This window comes from Cibotium barometz, chromosome 60, assembly GCF_041138505.1.
Source record: "Cibotium barometz isolate CiBa-2024 chromosome 60, ASM4113850v1, whole genome shotgun sequence".
NCBI classification, from domain to species: domain Eukaryota; kingdom Viridiplantae; phylum Streptophyta; class Polypodiopsida; order Cyatheales; family Cibotiaceae; genus Cibotium; species Cibotium barometz.
Window position 1 is genome coordinate 24,570,565 of NC_141105.1, and position 20,400 is coordinate 24,590,964.

Consider the following 20,400-nt stretch of genomic DNA (forward strand, 5'->3'; position numbering starts at 1 on the left):
GAGCAGAGAAACGCTTTTGTCATTAGCTTCGTCGTCTCGGTCGTGAACGGTTTCGCTACTGTTGAGTGTGTCCTATGCTATTGACTGTGCGAGCGAGGAATTTGTGGAGATTTGATCCCGTGTCTCGACACCCTCCGTCAGCAAATCCGTCAACCGCACGTTCTCCGCCTGGCCTTCAAGCTTATCAGGCAATTCCCCATCATCATCATCATCATCATAGCACCCCACCTCCGTACCCACTCTCTACCCACCTACCCCCCCTCCCCTCCTCCTCTGTGTCTCTCTCTCTCTCTCTTTCATATAAACACATAGATCAGAGCAGTTTACGGTACCCTTGCTTGCACCTCCTTGCTCGCGGCGTTGATTCGCTCTTCAACGCCTTTTGTCGCGACACACGCTTTGACGGAATGTCCTCGGCTAAGAAGTTGATCAATGATCCCAATGGTAAGTCCTCCTTCCATCTGAGCAACAAACACAAGCTCGTAAAGCTTCTGGCTGCTTCCCCACGCATGCTCCCTTTTAATCTCTCCGCTGCCATGCGTATGTTTCCAAGGGTGCCTTGGCGCTGCCGCCTTCACCACGCCCCCACTCTAGGACTTCAAAATGTGATCCCATCTGGAATGCACAGAGGCTCAGATTCATGCACCACAGCAAACAACATCCCCCCCCCCAACCTACCCACACATTTTCTGTAACACACCTAGGCTTAGATCGTAAATTGCTGGCCTTCTCTGGTGGAGTGGTTTTTGCAGATGTGGTCACAGACCTTATTGAGGGCATGGTCGAGACTTATCCGAATCTCCAGTATTTGGATGGATTTCCAGAGGTACATAGATTTCAACCTATCATGCTGATCAGTGAGAATGCATGCTGTGCCCTTATATGCTAGCAAAGACATGATGCATCTGATGGTGCCGGTATATTGCAGGTGAAAGTGGTGCTTCGAGCTGATGTTTGTAACACAACTTATGAAAAGGTGGCAGTCATTTCAGGTGAGCTCCTGCATGATTCTGTGTGGTAGCAGTAACTTTTGTCCACTCTTGAATCTTATAAACACCATACCTAAATTCTGCTGTTCCAAGCTGGCTCTGCTAGTTTGGTGCAGATAGACAATGCAAATTGTCTGCCTAGTACTGCAAACATTACATTGGTTATTTTGAGCAAAGGCCGCACTCTTCACTGGATTTGTGTGCTCTTTGTTTTGCTTCATTTCATACCTCAAGGGGCATCAATACATAGCATCCATTGATAATTTCTGTACAAAATTTGCAGGAGGAGGTAGCGGGCATGAGCCTGCTCATGCTGGTTTTGTCGGAGTGGGAATGCTCACAGCTGCTGTTTGTGGTGACATTTTCACCTCTCCTTCAGTAAACGCTGTCTTAGCTGTGAGCATTGATCTAACAAAAGATTTCTTTTCTATGCTAAAAAGCATATGATCTTTTACTTTAGGTGTTATGATTGTAGCAAGAGCTTTGTCTCTTCAACTTCATGCAAGCTGTTGTTGAAGGCTGTCCCCTTTTAATCCATGAATTCGCTAAAGCACTCACAAGACACTGTCCATCTCAGTTTATTGCTGAGATGGCCTTGTCCATTGATAGCATTTTATTTTGCTTGCTTGGTATTGAATCTATCTCAATTCAAGTGAATGGATTTACAGGCAATAAGAGCTGTTACTGGTCCCCCAGGGTGTCTTCTGATTGTGAAGGTAGTATTTTGACCCGACAAGCTGTCCTGACCATGATTTTTGTTGGGTAAAGCAATTTGGAGTAAGTGTTGTTTGCAGAATTACACTGGGGATCGCTTGAATTTTGGTCTAGCAGCTGAACAGGCAAAGGCAGAAGGCTTCAAAGTTGAGGTGGAAAAGAGCGTCTTAGATTGATTGTTTGAACACAAGTTTCACGGTTTGATCTCCCTTTTGTTGATTTTTCTCTCCCTTTTCTAGGGGTTAGGTCTGACCAACCTTCTTTCTTGATTTCGTGGTTCCTAGATGGTGATAGTGGGTGATGATTGTGCCCTACCTCCTCCTAGAGGAATTGCAGGGCGCAGGGGGCTTGCTGGCACGCTTTTTGTACACAAGGTCAGTTCCTGATCTGTGACAAGTAACTGTGTTGACAATCAGTTTTGCTTGGTTCTGGATCTTTTATTGCCATCTTACAGCAACCTATACCTTATTTATCTCTTGTCCATCTGTACTGTCTTTTGCTTGCTTGCATTGTTTAGAGTGTTGCCAATCCTTGACAACTGATGAGAGCTGGTCAGGTTGCGGGAGCAGCTGCTGCTGCGGGCTTGATTCTTGCAGAGGTGACTGCCGAAGCTATGAAAGTGGCAGAATTGGTTGGGACAATGGGTGTTGCTCTCTCTGTATGCACAATACCTGGTCAAGTTACATCTGACAGGTTGGAATCTGGAAAAATGGAGCTTGGCCTTGGCATTGTAAGTGGACTAGTTTTTTGGAGGTGCATATTTTCCATATCTTAAAAATTCTGCCAACTATTTTTTACTCGCTAGTTGCATGAACTGGTATCTTCCAGGTGAAACAGCTGGCATGAGCATGAGCCACACCATGGCACTTGCGGTGTGTGCTGATGCCTTGCTCGCAGGTGACAAATAGCCTTTCCAACTTCATGAGCTATTAAGCTAAGAAGTTTGCTTCACCATTGCAGCATGGAGAGCCCGGAGCTGTAGTTGCTGATATACAACCTGTTGATTCTGTGGTGCGGCATATTTTGAAGCAGATCCTTTCTCTGGTAAAGTGGTACATATTTTGTCAATTTGATTTATGAAATTAAGAGAAGCGAATCTTGTATGTGCACTTCCAATGCATACGTTGCCCTTAGATTATATGGGTATAATTTCTGTGTAGGAGACACAGTATGTGCCAATCAAGCGCGGGAGCCGAGTTGCTCTTATGGTGAACGGGTATGTGTGAGTTTGTTTGATTAACTGTTTTTCAGTTGTATGGGTGTTGTGTGTTGTAGTTGTTTTGTACCTAACACTTATCCTTGGGATTAGGGCCTAATCTGGTCAGGGTTGGGGAGCCTTGGGATTAGGGGAAGGCCACATGCAGGTTACAGGTGGCTAGGCTTCATAATTAGTGATAATCCATAGTCACTGTCACTGGCTATTTATAGCTGGATTGTTATTTATAGCGGGAGTGGTTATTATGTAAGTGACTTATGGGTTATTGTAGGCACACATGTATTTTTCTCATGTTTTATGAGTTGTGAGCTGATTTATAAGTCGTGAGGTATGTTTCATGTGAGTAGGGCAATCTTGCCCTGTGCCTATATATAGACCCCTTTGCCCTCACTTGTAATCATCCACCCATTCTGAGGTGCATTGGTGACTCCCATCTGCTGGCGTGGTATTGCCATTGTAAAGCCTGTTGCTACATAATCTAATGTTCATTGTCTGATATCTCTCTCTTACACTCCCTCTCTCCCTCTCTCCTATGTGTAGCTTCTGCTAGTGCTATTCTATCATGGCATCAGTCGCCTAGGTATCTGGCTGCCCACATCTGCGTTTTTTCTACCTCGTGGAGTTGTATTCCTGAGCTTTGCGTTTTTTCTCTACTGGATCAGCGTTTTCTGCAGTTCCACCCCTTCTTCATCAGCGTTATTCATCTTTTGGTGCTCCTACCCTGCAGTTCCGTCTCAGCTTCATGGTGCAACCTAAATGGGCTGCATTTTTTGCTTTCTTGAGCCAATTTTCAGCATTTGTTGGTGATCGGTGGGCTGTTTTTTCAGCTTGGACAGCAGCCGGAGGTACGTTTCTTGCTTATGGTGCAGCCCGACAAGTGGCTCTTGCCGTTAATCTTCTTCCCGGCTTCCCTCCCCTCCTGATGGGTGTTTCTCGGAGGATTTTGTGGACTGTTTTGCTGCTGTCCAGCCGCTCTCTACCTCAGATTTTTGAGGGGGCTGATTGGTCCTTGTGGTTCTTGCTGCTATAGAAGTGCTGGAGATTGGTACAGTGCAAAAGAAAGGATGGAGTCACTGCTACTCTTGTGGAAAGAAGGATCACTTGGCCAAGGATTGCAAGAACAAAGGTAAAGCCAAGGTGAGGGCCAAGTTTTCAAAGAAGGGCAATGATCATATACAAGATGATAACTCTGATAATTTCAGTGGTACTTCTAGTGCCCCCAAGGGTGCAATAGCCAAGGAGGACTTGGATGGTCAGCTTCTATAATTATACAGATAGTTTACCCCCGTGTCATTCCAGCCAAAGGAGGCTTGTGGGCAAGAGAGGAGACTGTTACTAGCCCCGACTTTTGGTGCATGGGACGAGTGTGTCGGAGTTCCAAGCAGGTAAAGTATATGGCGAGACAAGTTCATTTTGGTAGTTGGAGCTATGGACTGGATGTGTTCCAAGTCTATTGCTTGGTGTAGCAGAGATTATGGGTTGGACGAGTTCCAAGTTCATTGTTCGAGGTCTTTTGAGACGTGATGTGTTCACGGTCTACTATTGGGGGATGATGGGAGTGGTGTTTTCCACAGACTCATAATTCTATACCTAGAGCCAAGTGGATTTCTTTCTTGTTCAGGGTGGCATTTTGTTTTTCACGAGATAGGTTGGCAGGTGCATTTTCCAAGGTAGTAATCTGGATGTTGGAATGTCCATGGTCGCATCTTCATTAGCTTTTTTTCTTTTGACGTTTGCACACTAGGGGTGTTAAAATTCTCTACATCTCTTAGTGTGGGAACTAGTTGTTGTACATGCCCACATGTATTTTTCTCATGTTTTATGAGTCGTGAGCTGATTTAGTGCGGTATTTTTCATGTGAGCAGGGCAATCCTGACCTGTGCTTATATATAGACCCCTTTGCCCTCACTTGTAATCACCTATCCGTTCTCAGGCGCATTGTTGACTCCCATTTGCTAGCATGGTATTGCCATTGTAAAGCCTCTTGCTACATAATCTAATGTTCATTGTTTGATGTCTCTCTCTTTCTATACCTTTCCCTCTCTCCTATGTGTTGCTTCCGCTATTGCTATTCTAATAGAAATCACGTATCAAGGCCCTCGTCTGGATCACTAAACTAACACTGCTTGCTACTAACACAACCCTATGACGCATGTTGGGGCCAAAAATCGACTATGGTCCTATCTAAAGGAGTTGACTCTCCAAGTGAGTTTGCTAGGCAACCCACATTGAGATAACTTCCTTTGTACTGCCGCAATCAAACAAGACTACGATATACTGGCCTTTTATAAGACTATGGCACTCGAGGAATTCGGGTGACTTGTTATCTAGGACTGGATCGCTAATGGAGTTCCTATCCTCTGGAATGGTGGGTAATATGGGGGAAACCACGTCTCTTGCATAGCTTCGATCTCTCGACCCACATATGGAGTTGGTGGGGGAGACTGCGCTGGAGGATCCTGAACGACCACTGAAGCTGTAGAGGCAGGTAGGTGTACTCGTGGGAGTAGCTGGTCTCTTAGGGCACTTATGCTTGTGATGCCCCACAATGTGACAAAAGCACCACTGCTGCTCCTGTTGGTACTACCCTTCCTCTGTAGGGTATAATGTCCCTCCCAAGATTCCTTGGCTTGTTGGTCTAGGGTCAATTGTGATTGAGCCTATGAAGACTTGGCACCACTTGTGTTTACGGAATAGGAGGACCGCTACCCTTGGGGTCACTACCTTCCCCATTGTTATTTCGAGGCAGTGCATGATAGAATGTGCAACGGAAGAAGGGAAAGGGGAAACAAAGGAGAGAGAGTGAGAGAGAGAGAGAGATGGAGAGGAACACAGGTGAGAACCTGCTCTCAATATCATCATCCAAAAGGAATACATGTCCCAAGCAAGAGGGGAGGAAACCTCGTATGTGAGGGACTGCAGCAAACAATGCTAAGCAAGCAGTGAAGAATGAGGGAGGCAAGCTAGCTATATATATGCCCATGAGTAGGCAGCCGACTGGTGATAAATCCTCCACGACTGGGAAAATACCCAAGACTCCATAAAATGGGGAATAATGTGGGAAAATATATGTGAGGAGTGACCAGCCCCTCGAACTAACATGGTCAGTCCTAGAGGCTATAATAGGACACCAAATAAGAAGCCAGCAAGAAGGGGATGATGTCTAACACCCCCTCTCAGCACCGGATGCTGAGTGAACTCCAAGAAGCCAGAGACGCTGTCCTCGATCAAAGATGAAAGACTGTAGAAACAGGTACCAAGAAAGCTCCACAAGCAATCTCCTCAGCAACTCAGCTATAAAAGCAACAGAACAAGTTGCCAGGTACACCGCTCCTCTGGAAGAAAACAACCATGTAGGCTGTGACGTGCTGCTCCAAATAATGGTTCGAAAGGCAGTGCATGATACAATGTGCAGCGGAAGAAGGGAAAGGGGAAACAAAGGAGAGAGAGTGAGAGAGAGAGAGATGGAGAGGAAACATAGGTGAGAACCTACTCTCAATATCATCATCCAAAAGGAATACATGTCCTGAGCAAGAGGGGAGGAAACCTCGTATGTGAGGGACTGCAGCAAACAACGCTAAGCAAGCAGTGAAGAATGAGGGAGGCAAGCCAGCTATATATATGCCCATGAGTAGGCAGCCGATTGGTGATAAAATCCTCCACGACTGGGAAAATACCCAAGACTCCATAAAATGGGGAATAATGTGGGAAAATATATGTGAGGGGTGACGAGCCCCTCTAACTAACATGGTCAGCCCCAGAGGCTATAATAGGACACCAAACAGGAAGCCAGCAAGAAGGGGATGATGTCTAAGACCCCCTCTCAGCATCGGATGCTGAGTGAACTCCAAGAAGCCAGAGACGCCGTCCTCGATCAAAGATGAAAGACTGTAGAAACAGGTACCAAGAAAGCTCCACAAGCAATCTCCTCAGCAACTCAGCTACAGAAGCAACAGAACAAGCTGCCAGGTACACCGCTCCTCTGGAAGAAAACAACCATGTAGGCTGCGACGTGCTACTCCAAATAATGGTTCCAAACCCAAGTGTAAGAACACTCCCCGAAGTCGAATGTCGTGTATCCAGCCTGGAGAAGGTATGAAAAACCTCATAACTAACCAAGATCAGATCCTGTATATAATCAATCCTGGGAGAAGCAAGTTGCTCCTCACTGGAACCCTCAAAAGAAATAGTCAATTTGCTCCAACTCTATACCAAGAGTAGCCAAATGCTGTATAAAAGCATCTTGTGAAAAGATCGGCATCGCAAGATGTAAAGACTTTGTAGAAAAGATGGGGTCCATCTGCCCAAACTCCGTACCATGAGTTGCCCAATGTTGTACATAAGTACATGCCAGTGAGGTGGGCATCGCAAGATGAAAGGACTCCACATCCCCCTTTGAAAAAAGATATCGTCGGACTGGTACAAGCCCAACCTGATTTTGATCCAATTCCGAAAAACTGTGGAAGTATCATTGTGCCCCAGGCATGGTTGGCAACCACAGATCCAAAGCATCCCACTGGGTCCAAAAAACCATCCTCCAAAACAACAAACCTATAGAACGGGCAGGGGGAGGGGCATCCTCAGAAGCATCACAAAGAGAGGCAGAGGTAGACTCCTCACAATGAGGAAGGGAAGCAGGAATATAAACTATAGTGGTAACAAAGTCCTCAAAAGCATCACAGATAGTAGAAGACTGTTCCAGAAGTAGAATCAGATCCTAAGAATCAGCAACAAATAAATGATCCATGTGAAAGGATCACACCTCAAAGGGCAAAACACCCTCCTTGTTTTGCAAACACTGCAAAGAACACAGGCTCGAACAAAATAAACTCTGCTCAGGATCTCTGAAAAGATCACTGCGCTCCTCCAAAATCTGTAAACTCCTGTCATAGAAGAAAGTTTCCACATATACAAAACAGCTCTTGAAACTGATCCTCAAGTGAAGTAGTTGAAGATAGTCCCCCTTTGAGTGTAGAAAACTCATGTGGGAAGCAAAATGTAGCCAAAACACCGCTATCCAGCAAAAAATAGCACTCCACCGCCAACAAAAGGCAAGGAACATGAAGAAACTGGGAAATCGTGTAGGCCAGGAACAAAACACAGGTATAGATGCTCCAAAATCAGCAAAACGCTGACTGAAGTTAGAAATTCAGAATCCTCCTCAAGTACCAAACTGCCTCCAAAGCCACAATCCAAACAAGAAACCCCCTCTGCAAGTGATCTGTGTCCATTGCAGAAGAAAACGCAGCCAAACAAGGGGCTACAAACCTGAAAATTTAGGTCAACTAGTGTCCACACCTCTTATGAGGAAAAACGCTGAAGAGAAGGTACCTTTGGGTCCAACAAATGAAGCCCAGGTGAAGGTAGAGCTACCAGCAAGATTAGTTCAGAAAAAACACAGCAACCATGGCTGCAAATCTGAAAATGCAGAGGTTTTCGGGGCAGTAGAAAGGGCTGAATCTGGGAATGCAGAAGAAATAGGTACACCAAGCTAGCTATATATATGCCCATGAGTAGGCAGCTGATTGGTGATAAAATCCTCCACGACTGGGAAAATACCCAAGACTCCATAAAATGGGGAATAATGTGGGAAAATATACGTGAGGGACTGTAGCAAACAATGCTAAAGCAGTGAAGAATGAGGGAGGCAAGCTAGCTATATATATGCCCATGAGTAGGCAGCCGACTGGTGATAAAATCCTCCGCGACTAGGAAAATACCCAAGACTCCATAAAATGGGGAATAATGTGGGAAAATATATGTGAGGGGTGACCAACCCTTCTTAAGTGACATGGTTAGCGCTAGAGGCTATAATAGGACACCAAACAGGAAGCTAGCAAGAAGGGGATGATGTCTAACAGTGCACACTAGCGGGGGGTCCAGGCTGGGGGCTAGACATGGGGTGCCTAGTGGGGATAAATCTCTAATGTGGGAAAAGACTTATAAGAGGAGGCATAATCATAAGTAATTATAGGGTTAAAAGCTTATAAGAGCGTTGCAGCTAATTATAAAGCCGAGTGGCCTATATAAGTGAAACCTCAAGCTCATAAGTTATTATAATCATCTGGTTTGACATTGTTGAGCATGATCCATCGGAGATGTTCACCGCGATGAGACATCTTGTGACACACTTACGAGTATTCAGGGCACAGCCAGACATCACATAGCAGTCGACATGCAGAGAGACATTGTCGGTGACGCGTGGCACTACCACATGGTAGTGATGATGTGGTGGTGGTGATAATGTGGCAGTTAGGTACAGATTGGGGCCGATAACAATACTTTTAGCTAACTAGGAGCATTGGTGCATATATATACGTAGGTAGCCAAATCCTCATATTCATATGCTTTCCTCGGTGTTGGGAATTCACAGAGCGTATTATGCCGGATCTGGAATCTACAAGGGCTGGTGCTTCGGTGCAAGTGTTGTGGATGATTCTGAGGACGAAGTGGCAAAACTTTCTAGAGGAGGATTTATCACTCCTATGGATGTAGGCAAGGATGTACTATAGTAGCTTAGCTCCTAGTCCGACAATCATCATTCTACACTCGAGCGTAGTCGGCAAGAGATACACCATTGGCGTCACTGACGGTCTCCTTTGCAGAGCCCCTCTCCACTCTCTTGACGGTTCCCGCTCGTCTTCACCGGCTCAACGTCGGGGGACTGTCGGATTGCCGAGTTCTTCTTCCATGCCTCGTGAGGAACGACCTCAACTATTGAAGCTTCTAAAGCCTCCCAAGTTTAACGAGAAAATGGACAGAAAATTCGTCACCAATTGAACCCGCAAGATGCGCAAGATGGCTGCCATGTTGGTAGAAACATGTGGTTCATATATTCTTCAACTCCATTTGGTGTGTACGGCTTTGACGGGTGTCACTCTCTTGTGGTGGAAAGACCACCTTAGGCACCACTCCGTGACTTGCTCGGATGAGTGCCCACAGAGCGGTCTTGAAGCAACCATCGTGAATTAAAGAAACAATGGGAACATTTTATGGAGAAACAATAATTGACTCTCTCTCTTGTTTCTGGAAGCTTTTGCTCATGCTCCCGAAGATCGTCAGATGGTCAAAGCAAGTTGAGCAATTTGTGGATGGTTTGAAACCGTCTTTGCATGCAGGCATTCGTGCACATCGGTCCCATGATCTTGCAGATGCGGTTCATCTTACTACAACCTGTAACTCGCGGCGGTGCCCGGGGGAGTAGGGCCTTTGACACACTTGTTGATACCATCAATGCATATTAAAACATTTAAACATTGCCACAGCCTTAACACATATCCATCATCACTTTGCATGAAACATAAAAGCTGGACAAAACATCCACAAATGCTGAAAATGGAGCTTGCACATGTGACACCGTATAGAGGCCGGAATGGGCCGACCCCCTCCCTTGGAGTATTTTATTACCCAAGGAGAATAATATCATGTACAAGCTTTGAGGGCCTTACTCTCCCCACGGGAGATGCCGGATTATCCATATACAAATGCCATAACACATCCCAACACGAGGCTACCAAGCCGGAACACAGGCTGTAGAAATGCCGAGCCAACAATATAATCCATATACCTCCGTGTGGGTATTGATTCTTCCCCAAAAACCACGGGTCTTCATGCAATAGAGCTGATACAACAGGTTCAGCTCTCCATTCAGCCGGTACAATAGATACAGTGGTTGGTACAGTAGGTACAATGGCTGGTACAGCCGGTACAAGGGCTGGTACAGCCAGAACAGTGGCTGGTACAGTAGGTACAATGGCTGGTACAGTTGGTACAATGGCTGGTACAGTAGGTACAAGTACAAGGGCTGGTAGACCCAATACAGTGGTTGGTACAGCAAGTACAAGGGCTGGTACAACAAGTACAATGGCTAGAAATCATAATAAATGATTAAATACCCTTGCCTTCAGTATTTCTTCGCGATGGAAGCCTCCAAAACAGTCCCCAACAGCCGGTATTCTTCATGGGCAGCCTTCAAGAGAGTAGCCATCATTAGGGCAGCCTGTAACGGTGGTAGAGGCTAGTGTTCAGCAAGAGAGACTCTATTCATGAAGAGAGACGGCTCCAATTTATAGATTTGGGCCTCCCATGAGCTAAAATGGCAATAGAAGGCTACAATGACAAGTGGAGAGCCACACAATAGCTGAAGTGACAAGTGTGAGGCCACTTGTTGTCTCACTTTGATCCATTTTCTAACAAGTGTCAGGCCACTTGTCTCACTTTGGTTCACTTTCTTGCCACATTTCCCAATCTAAGAGATGGGTCCTTCCATAATCTTTACCTCTAAAAATATCCCAACTAGTAGACATTCTGTCATAGGCACTTTGCCAACTCTTGGTATCTGCTCAATTCCAGATGTAATGACGCGAACATAATTTCCATCGGAGTCGGGCCAAAAATAGCAACTCTCCTAAATTTTAGGAGTGTGGTCCTTTGTATTTCTAGGATAATCCCCCATTCCCAAAGCTTGTACTTTCCAAATATTTAGACATCCTGGAGTCCACCAAACTCCTTTCATACTGGGAAATGTCCAGGCTGGTGACACAACCCTTGAGACGTGGGAGAGTTTCAAGTCTGGGACTCAACAACAGAGGCTGTAGAAAGGCAAAAACAAGGGTAGCCAGTCCAAGGCCAAGTATGATAAGGACAAGGCAAGTGGGGGGAGCCTCGGTGACTTGCCTCACCCGTGAAGAGTGTCTCGCCAAGATAGCTGTTGGACAATGCTTTTATTGTGACTCCATTGAGCACATTGCGAAAGATTGTCTGAGGACCTTGGAGGAGCGATCCGAGGCGGTGGCTTCTTTAGAACTGGAGGAGCAGCCCGTGGAAGAGGCTTCTTTGGAACCGCAGGATGAGTGTGACGGAGATGCACGTGTGCGCGTCGCAGCTTTTTCCATTTCTTGGGTTGAGCACACACCTAGGGTGCTTCATTGCATTAGGCTACATGTACGAGCAAAGGAAGTTTTCATCCAGGTCTCTGAGCGAGAGTCTTCATAGTTGTTGTTTGCACTTAGTGGAGAATCTTTGGCTTCAGTGGTGGTCGCTTTAGTTTTTGGGATTGTTCAGGTGGACTCTGTGCACATGCCGTTTGTATTGGGTGGAGTATCTTCAGTGTTTGATCTCATGGAGGCATCACAGGAAGACATGTCATCATATTTGTCATCGTCTTGGGAGGATAGGCCAATTGGTGTATCTTCATAGTGACGTTCTTAGTCACACAAGTGCAGCTTTAAGGCGTTTGATGGAGAGCCATGCTGGGCATGTGTGGTGATATAGAGAGAGAAATAGTACTAGAGAGAGAGAGAGAGAGAGAGAGAGAGAGAGAGAGAGAGAGATGTATTGCACGACTCAATGACATTGATTATTGTGTTAATACTTGATCGAGTACAATGCTTTTTTAGCCTTAGAGGCTCATGTGAATTACATCATTGCTTATGTTATAATATCTATATATTATCCTAACCACTCTAAGAATGGGTTCACACACTCTCACGTGCATCCCGTCATCGGATGCCACGTGGACATATCTGTACAGTAGGTGCAGGACTTGGAGTGGTAACAGGTCCCTTGTGTGCCCCAGTCCGAGACGAGTCAACCAGGGTTCCACTCTAAGCGTCCAGGGTCAGGTGTACAAGCCCACCGACCAGCCTCTTTGGGATCTATGTAAGCATAAGCTTGGCAAAGGTCTTTCCATCTCATAATTCACAAAGTGCTGAAGTGATCCAAGGGCTAGGACAGCCAAGGGAGAACCCAAGCAAGGTGAACTTGAAGGTCGAGTCAGGTCATTACAGGCTGCAGATCTACAGCCAAGTAGGACCTACAGGAAAGTCAATCGTTTTTCATCATTCAATAAAGCAAATACACCAGTCCTTGGTGGGGGCCCTTCAAAGGGTTTTTGGGATCCAATAGGGTGTTCTTTGTCTTTGTTGTTGTTGTTCCTCTCTCTCTCTCTCTCTCTCTCTGTGCATAGCATGCTTGTACTACCCCTTCAGCATATAGAGATGCATCTTGCCTTAGCACTCCATCCACATCCCCACCCCCCCTTATATTGTTGGTATATGGGCTACACCGATCCATGATGATTCACAGTTGTATCCAGACACATGCACACTTTTTCTTTTCTTTCTTTTCTTCCGATGACCGGAAGAACACAGTTGTATTATTTTTTGTCTCATAGGCCGACTTTGGCCTCTCGTAGACGTTAATATATCTTTCTTTCTCGCACTCTTATCTCCATTGCATTGTGCAATCGTCAAGAACCAAGGTGCTGATATTCCTTATCAAAGTATAATCCTGTCTGGAAGCTTCCGCGTGTTACACACACACACACACACACACACACACACACACACACTTACTCACCTACACTCATAGGAAGTGTTCACACACATGGACACACACAAACTGGGTTTCACACATGAGGCAGATAGGCACATATGAGACTCCAAATCCCAACAAATCCCCCTTTCGGAGTCAAGGTGATGTTATAAGGATTGACCTTGGTATTTGGGCCCACAACTGTACACGTGATTCAAAAGATCACAGTGGCCAACAAGTGGACTCTCATGCCAAGCGTGATAAGGGGCTTGCTTGACCACATGATATATATCAGCCATCCTAAACTCCCCCCTCTTGACTCAAAATCTCGTCATGGATGAAATAAGAAAAAGCAAAAGTAAACTAAAACTGAAAACTAAAAGCTAAGATCTCAAACTCTGAGATTATACAAGATGAAAAATCTAGATCCTACTATGCCAGGTGGGATATGGGAAAGCTGAATAAAAGCAATTAATCAACCGTGTATGTCGGGCAAGGGCCCATCTAGGATGTCCATCATGGGTGATACAAGAAGGCTAGAGATGTCAATAGTGTGCTGTGAGTATGAGGCTGCTTGATGGTGGGCAAGGATCTCCTAAATCCGGGGTTGATGAGCTGGGGGTGGTCAGGGTCTGACAAAATGAGGGTGTCTAGCTCTCTGGAGTGTGCATGCCCGATCTAGTGTGACTCCCATGGGCTTGCTCTGCGAGGGGGCATTGTGGTATAGGCTCTTGTATCCACTGTGATGGGCTTCTGTGCCTCCACCCCTCTAGGCTGGAAAAATTTGGTGATGGTAAGTTGAGAGGAGGGCTGTTGGGGGCGAGGATCCCTGAGTAGTGACTCTATGTCGGCTGAGCTCCAATAGGAGTCCAAGGCACTTTGATCTTGGTACTCCATGATCCAAGATAAAGGTCCAAAGGTCCAAAGCCCTCTTTGAATAGACAATGAAACTCCCTTTGATCTCATAGTAGACTGGGCATTGGCAAACATAGTGCTATGTCCTGTTCTGGCTCAAGTTACAGCTTGGTAGCAAGGAAAAGTGCTTGCTGTAGCAAATTTAGTGTTCCCTTTGTAAGCCCAACGGGGCGTGCCGTGACAGATTCAACCACGTATCTAAGAGATAGAAATATATAGAGAGACGATAGAGAGAGGGAGAAGATAGAAGGGTTTATGGAACTTTGCACAGTACACACACACACTGAGTGGGGAACAGGCTCCGCCCCCTTTCAAGAATTATTCAGGAACAATCCACGGGCTCGCAAGCCGGAATTAGTACATCAATTAATACAAAAGCAAACAAATATGCCAATGTAGAAACCCAAGTCGGAGTCAATGTCGAGGCACGAGATCTTTGATGCCGAGCAGAGTGGCACACCACGGGGATGACCCACAAGAATCTCTCACCGGGCTAGTACCAGGTCTTATATCCCAAATCCAAGTCCAAATCCAAGTCCGGATCCCTAGGCTTGTAAGCAAGGTGCACTGGAAATTCGTATAGATGACAAGGTGTATGATGTTGAGTGCCCAATCCGGAGTAGAAGCAGTCCACAAGAAGGTTGTACAACAGATATATGGATTGGGTCAAGTGCACGAAACAACACAGCTTTCGGTATAGAATCAACAAGTGGTAGCTAGGCTGTATGGCAGCGCAAACACAGGTGTTCAGTCGGCGGGTGATTGTACTGGCTACAGGCAATGTTGAATAGTTGGTAGAGGTGGCGGCTGGCAGAGGTGCTGGTGTTGGCAGGTGGCGGCATCAGTAGCACCGGCATTGGCTGGCTGGCGCAGGCTGTGGTGTAGGCAGGCTGATGGCGTCGCACAACGAGGGTGCAGGTAGCGGCAGAGATGGCGCACTGGCGGTTTTGTACAGCGGCGATCAGATGGCTGGCAATTCATGAAAGAAAGTGAAGGCAATAGAAAACATAGGTGTAGGCCCAAGTACAAGACCTATAAATTCTGGAAACTGATGTTTATTGCTGAAAACTGAGCACGAGGGATGCGCGTAGGTGCTGTACAATGACAAGGTCATGGCATTTCTTGCACATGACAACTTGTCCAAAGTACCATCTGCATGAAACTTGACTTTGAAAATCCATTTCACACCAATAACACGACGATGTAAAGGCCGTGGCACCAAAGACCAAGTGTTATTCCTCTCGATAGAGGCCATCGCTGCTTCCATGGCTTGCCACCTCTGCGGCTATGAAAGAGCCTCCTTTGGACTCTCAGGCTCCTCGATCTCTTGGAGAGAACTCATGAGAGCATAATTCACTGTGATGAGATGTGGAAGCCCGAGATTAACGGCGAGGTCTAGAGGTGGTGGTAGAGATCTCTGGTTATGGGACTGTGCATTAGTGAGACCAGAATCTCTAAAGAGTTGTTGAACCCACCGAGGTAGGCTGGCCTTCCTCCCAAAGCGTGAAGAAGAAGATCCAGCTGCAGTAGAGGACTCATCCGATGCTGCTGGAAGATCAGTAACTAACCACCTGGCTGTTCCCCAACAAGATCAGGAACTAACCCTGCAAAAGGCTTTGCTTTCTTAGACTTGGGCTCCCCTTTAGTGTCAAAGCCCTTGTTGGACTTACGCTTGGGACAATTGAAAGACATATGTCCCTGTAACACGCGGAAGCTCTGGGAGTCTTCTTTCAGCCCTAAACACTCTTGGAAATCCTTCTGATGGAAAAACGCACCATCTGATGCAAAAACGCAGGTAGAGAGAGAGTAGAGAGAGAGAGAGAGACGTGCTGGAAATTCAGTATATACTATGGTACAAAAAGGGTACATATCTGCAGCCACGGGCTGCCTTCATAAAAAGGTGGTTAACACCAAAATCTATCCCCTATGGGACCTCTAAGGATCCAAACCCCTAGTGGGATTGAATGACTACAACATAGAGCAAGGGGGGCTATTTATAGCCCTTGGACTACATGGGGAACTGGCCGACTGCTGGTCGGCCAGTTACAAGTTCATAAAAATCCATTTAATGCAAGCCCGACTAGATCTGCTTCATGTTCTTGATGCGCTTGCTACTGCCCCTATGTGCTGGTTCAGCCGACCATGGCAATGGGCAGCCGACACCCCCTTTTCCTGCAGCCGACACATCTCTTGCCTTGCTGATGTCAGCCGACAGTCCTCAGCCGACTGCTTCTTCCATGCCTTGCTCCAAGTCCTGCTCCATGTCCACCTCAGATGCTACACCTGAAGTTCCTACATTCTGGTTCTACCTATCTTCTACTGGTTCATGGTCTTTACCTGTTTGCCTCTTCTGGATCTAGCCCAGAGAATGTCCATGGCATCTGTGATGCACATGACATCCCCCTCTGCTAAACTTGATGACGAGAATCCAACCTGCTCTTGGATGACTGTCATCATCCCAATCTTGTCCTGAAGTCCCTCTGTCATCATCCATCCCTGGCAAACCTTTTTCTCTGAAAACCCGGCCTGTTCTCCAAACCACTTTGTCTCTAATGAAGATCTATGCATCTGGTCTTCCTCTAGTCCACAATCCATTCCTGCCCTGACTCTGAACACCGTCTTGGTCTTCATTCTTGGAACTGAGTCTGGCACTCTCACATCACCCTTGGAGGATCAACCTCCCTTGGGACCGTTGCCTGAGAACCTATCTGGCTCACGGAACCGCCATCCCCATCTGGCACTGTGGAACACCACCAACAAACCTCCTGGGAGTTCTTCCCGCTTCTGTGCTCCTCGCCTTGGGCTTCGAATCCGTGTACTTTCCTGTACCTTGGACCTGTACACCATCATTTGGGACTGAATCAGTGTTTAGCTTTGCTGAGCCAGATGCTCTGATACCAATGTAACACGCGGAAGCTCTGGGAGTCTTCTTTCAGCCCTAAACACTCTTGGAAATCCTTCTGATGGAAAACGCACCATCTGATGCAAAAACGCAGGTAGAGAGAGAGTAGAGAGAGAGAGAGAGACGTGCTGGAAATTCAGTATATACTATGGTACAAAAAGGGTACATATCTGCAGCCACGGGCTGCCTTCATAAAAAGGTGGTTAACACCAAAATCTATCCCCTATGGGACCTCTAAGGATCCAAACCCCTAGTGGGATTGAATGACTACAACATAGAGCAAGGGGGGCTATTTATAGCCCTTGGACTACATGGGGAACTGGCCGACTGCTGGTCGGCTAGTTACAAGTTCATAAAAATCCATTTAATGCAAGCCCGACTAGATCTGCTTCATGTTCTTGATGCGCTTGCTACTGCCCCTATGTGCTGGTTCAGCCGACCATGGCAATGGGCAGCCGACACCCCCTTTTCCTGCAGCCGACACATCTCTTGCCTTGCTGATGTCAGCCGACAGTCCTCAGCCGACTGCTTCTTCCATGCCTTGCTCCAAGTCCTGCTCCATGTCCACCTCAGATGCTACACCTGAAGTTCCTACATTCTGGTTCTACCTATCTTCTACTGGTTCATGGTCTTTACCTGTTTGCCTCTTCTGGATCTAGCCCAGAGAATGTCCATGGCATCTGTGATGCACATGACAGTCCCTCTTTGGTACAGAAAAAGCATTTCTTGGCATCCAACAAAGCCTGCTTCTCCTCGGGAGTTCTCTTCGGCATTTGTAACATCTTACGCCGCTTCTCTGCAGGCACTGTTGCATCCTGGGATGTATGCCTTGACTTCTCAGTTTTCTTGCCAGTGCTTTTGCTCCCCTTAAATCCAGTTGAAACCCCAGTGAATAACGCATTTGCCGTCGTGGCATTCTCTATCAGTGTAACATGCGGATGCTTTAGGGAAGATCGGTAACTTCAATGCTCAGAAATCAGCACACTTGTCGCGACGAAATTAACGCACAAAACTGAATATAGATGTGCAGAAAAATAGAGAGAGAGAGAGGGAGAAGAGGACAGAGTATTGGGTCCCGAATACCCTCTGTAGGGCCCCCACCACAAATGGTGTATTTGCTTTTATTAGAATGATGTGAAATATTGTAAATAAAAGACTGACTGAACCTTCTTGTTGGCGGAGATGAATCTCTGCCCTTGACCTTCAATCCTTCACCCCTTCTGCATTAGCTTGATCTAGGCTGTCCTGGCCCTTGCTTCAGCTTCAGCGCTTGGCAAAGATGAGATGAATGAAGTGAACCAAGGCATGGGTATTTATACCCCTCTAGACAGCCAGTTGGCTGGTGAACAGCAGTCGGCTGTCTCAAATCTGCCCCACGACTGAATAAGTACATTAAAAAGTGTAATAAATGCTATGCAATACTCCACACTAGGCTGGGCACTTATGCGCAAGATCAAATGGCTGCTAGGCACTTAGGCGCATGGAAAAAGGGGCTGGGCACTGTGCGCCTGCTGTACTGGAGGCTGGGCAGCCTGTATGGGCTGCCCCACGCTTGCCCTATAACCCTCCTAGGGCTGGATAACCAGTCCGCTACCCATGCCAAGCCCCTAGGGCTGTCTGTAGCCCTTCCATGACCTACCCATGGCTGGTGGGTACAGCCAGGGCCTTCCTGGCTCTTATGGGGATTGTCTTATGCTTTCCCCATGCCCACAAGAGTTCCTGGGGTAGCCCTATGGGCTGGCCCCTTTTCCTAAATGCAAACCCTAAGTGTCTACACAGTGTTCTGGCATCCGGTACAGCGCGGACTTGCACTGTTTCATGTGTAGGACAATGCACATGACCTTGGACTCATGTGTAGGACAATGCACACCTGACCTTGGACAACCAAGATGGAACCCTGGCTGACTCGTCCCGGACTGGGCTCACATGGGACCAATTTACCATCCCAGGTCCTGCACCTTCTGTACAGATATGTCTATGTGGCATCCAAGTGCGGGATGCACGTGACATCCCCTTCTGCTTAACTTGACGGAAGTTGCATAGCCTCCAAATAATCCGTCAATAACACCGGATAGTCGTTGAAAAACTCTTTGTCAAGCCATACCGCTTCGTGGGTCCCTCGGTCTTGAAACTTCGTGAGGAACTGTCTTTGCCTTCAGCCTGAGCCATACTTGAAACGGTGCAAAAGGATCTGTTCTGGAACCATAACTTCTGCTTCATCAATAATATCTGGTTCCGCCTCGTCTTTAACTTCTGAAGGGATCGGACCTGCATATGGCTTTAACCAACTGACGTGAAACACATCATGCATAGTCCAACTCGGAGGTAGCTTCAACTGCATTGACACCTCATTAACCTTTTTCTGGATGGGAAAAGGTCCGAAGCTCGTGAAAGACAATTTTAGGCATTGCTTGCCCACCTGCTTCAACCTTTGCTTCATAATCCGAAGATAAACCCAATCCCCTTCCGAAAACTTTATATCCCTTTGGTCTTTATTAGCCTGTCGTTTTACTGACTCTAAAATCTCCTGGTAAGACTCCGTCACTTTGTTCGCTTCAGGTACTGAAGACGAGGTCCTGGTAAAAAACGACTGGAATGGTCTTCCAAACGCTGCCTCATACGGAGTTCTGCCAATAGCTGAAGAAAAAGAATCATTCAAAACAGCTTGAACTAAAGGCAAAAATGATTCCCACTTACCTTGCTGATCGTGGACATAACACTTCAGCACATCAAAGGCCAACTGGTTGTAAATCTCTGTCTGGCAGTCCGTCTGTGGGTGAAATGCACTGGAAAATTTCAATTTAGTACCAAAGTTATCAAACAATGCCCTCCAAAAATGATTGGTAAACTTGGCATCTCGGTCTGACAGTATGGTCCTAGGAATCCCGCCAATCGGGTACCAATGCCGAATGAACAACTGAGCAACATCCTCGTCGGTCACATTGGCCTTGCAAGGAATAAGCATAACAAATTTGCTAAATCTATCAACAATAGTTAAGCACTTACGCTTACTCGGATTGGGAGGCAGATTCGTGACAAAGTCCATTGAAATATCTTGGAAAGGTCCCTCAGGAATTGGCAAGGGCTGTAATAACCCTATCTTCTTTCCACGAGGAGCTTTCACCTTTTGACAAATATCACAGCGTTGTACATATGTAAACACATCTCGCCTCATCTTTGGCCAGTAATATTGCCGTTCCAATTTCTCCAGAGTCGAATTCATGCCCCGATGACCACCAGTAATGGCGTCATGGGCGTCATATAGAAGAACTGCCTTGAATGACTTCATGACACACACTCAGCCTTTGTAGAAAAGCCAACTATCGCGTAACAGAAAGTGGCATGGTCCT

General features: G+C 46.6%; 1 protein-coding gene across 1 annotated transcript in view; it reads left to right on the forward strand.

Moving 5' to 3' along the window:
* Positions 1–20,400, forward strand: part of LOC147605158 (putative 3,4-dihydroxy-2-butanone kinase) — a 73,556-nt gene continuing 53,156 nt past the window's right edge. The window contains exons 1-10 of the mRNA XM_086793704.1: positions 1–444; positions 753–826; positions 929–992; positions 1,273–1,385; positions 1,658–1,705; positions 1,784–1,855; positions 1,988–2,077; positions 2,260–2,433; positions 2,664–2,747; positions 2,864–2,919. Of these exons, the coding sequence (XP_086649830.1) occupies positions 75–444; positions 753–826; positions 929–992; positions 1,273–1,385; positions 1,658–1,705; positions 1,784–1,855; positions 1,988–2,077; positions 2,260–2,433; positions 2,664–2,747; positions 2,864–2,919 (1,145 nt within the window). The 5' untranslated portion in view covers positions 1–74. The remainder of the gene's footprint in view (positions 445–752; positions 827–928; positions 993–1,272; positions 1,386–1,657; positions 1,706–1,783; positions 1,856–1,987; positions 2,078–2,259; positions 2,434–2,663; positions 2,748–2,863; positions 2,920–20,400) is intronic.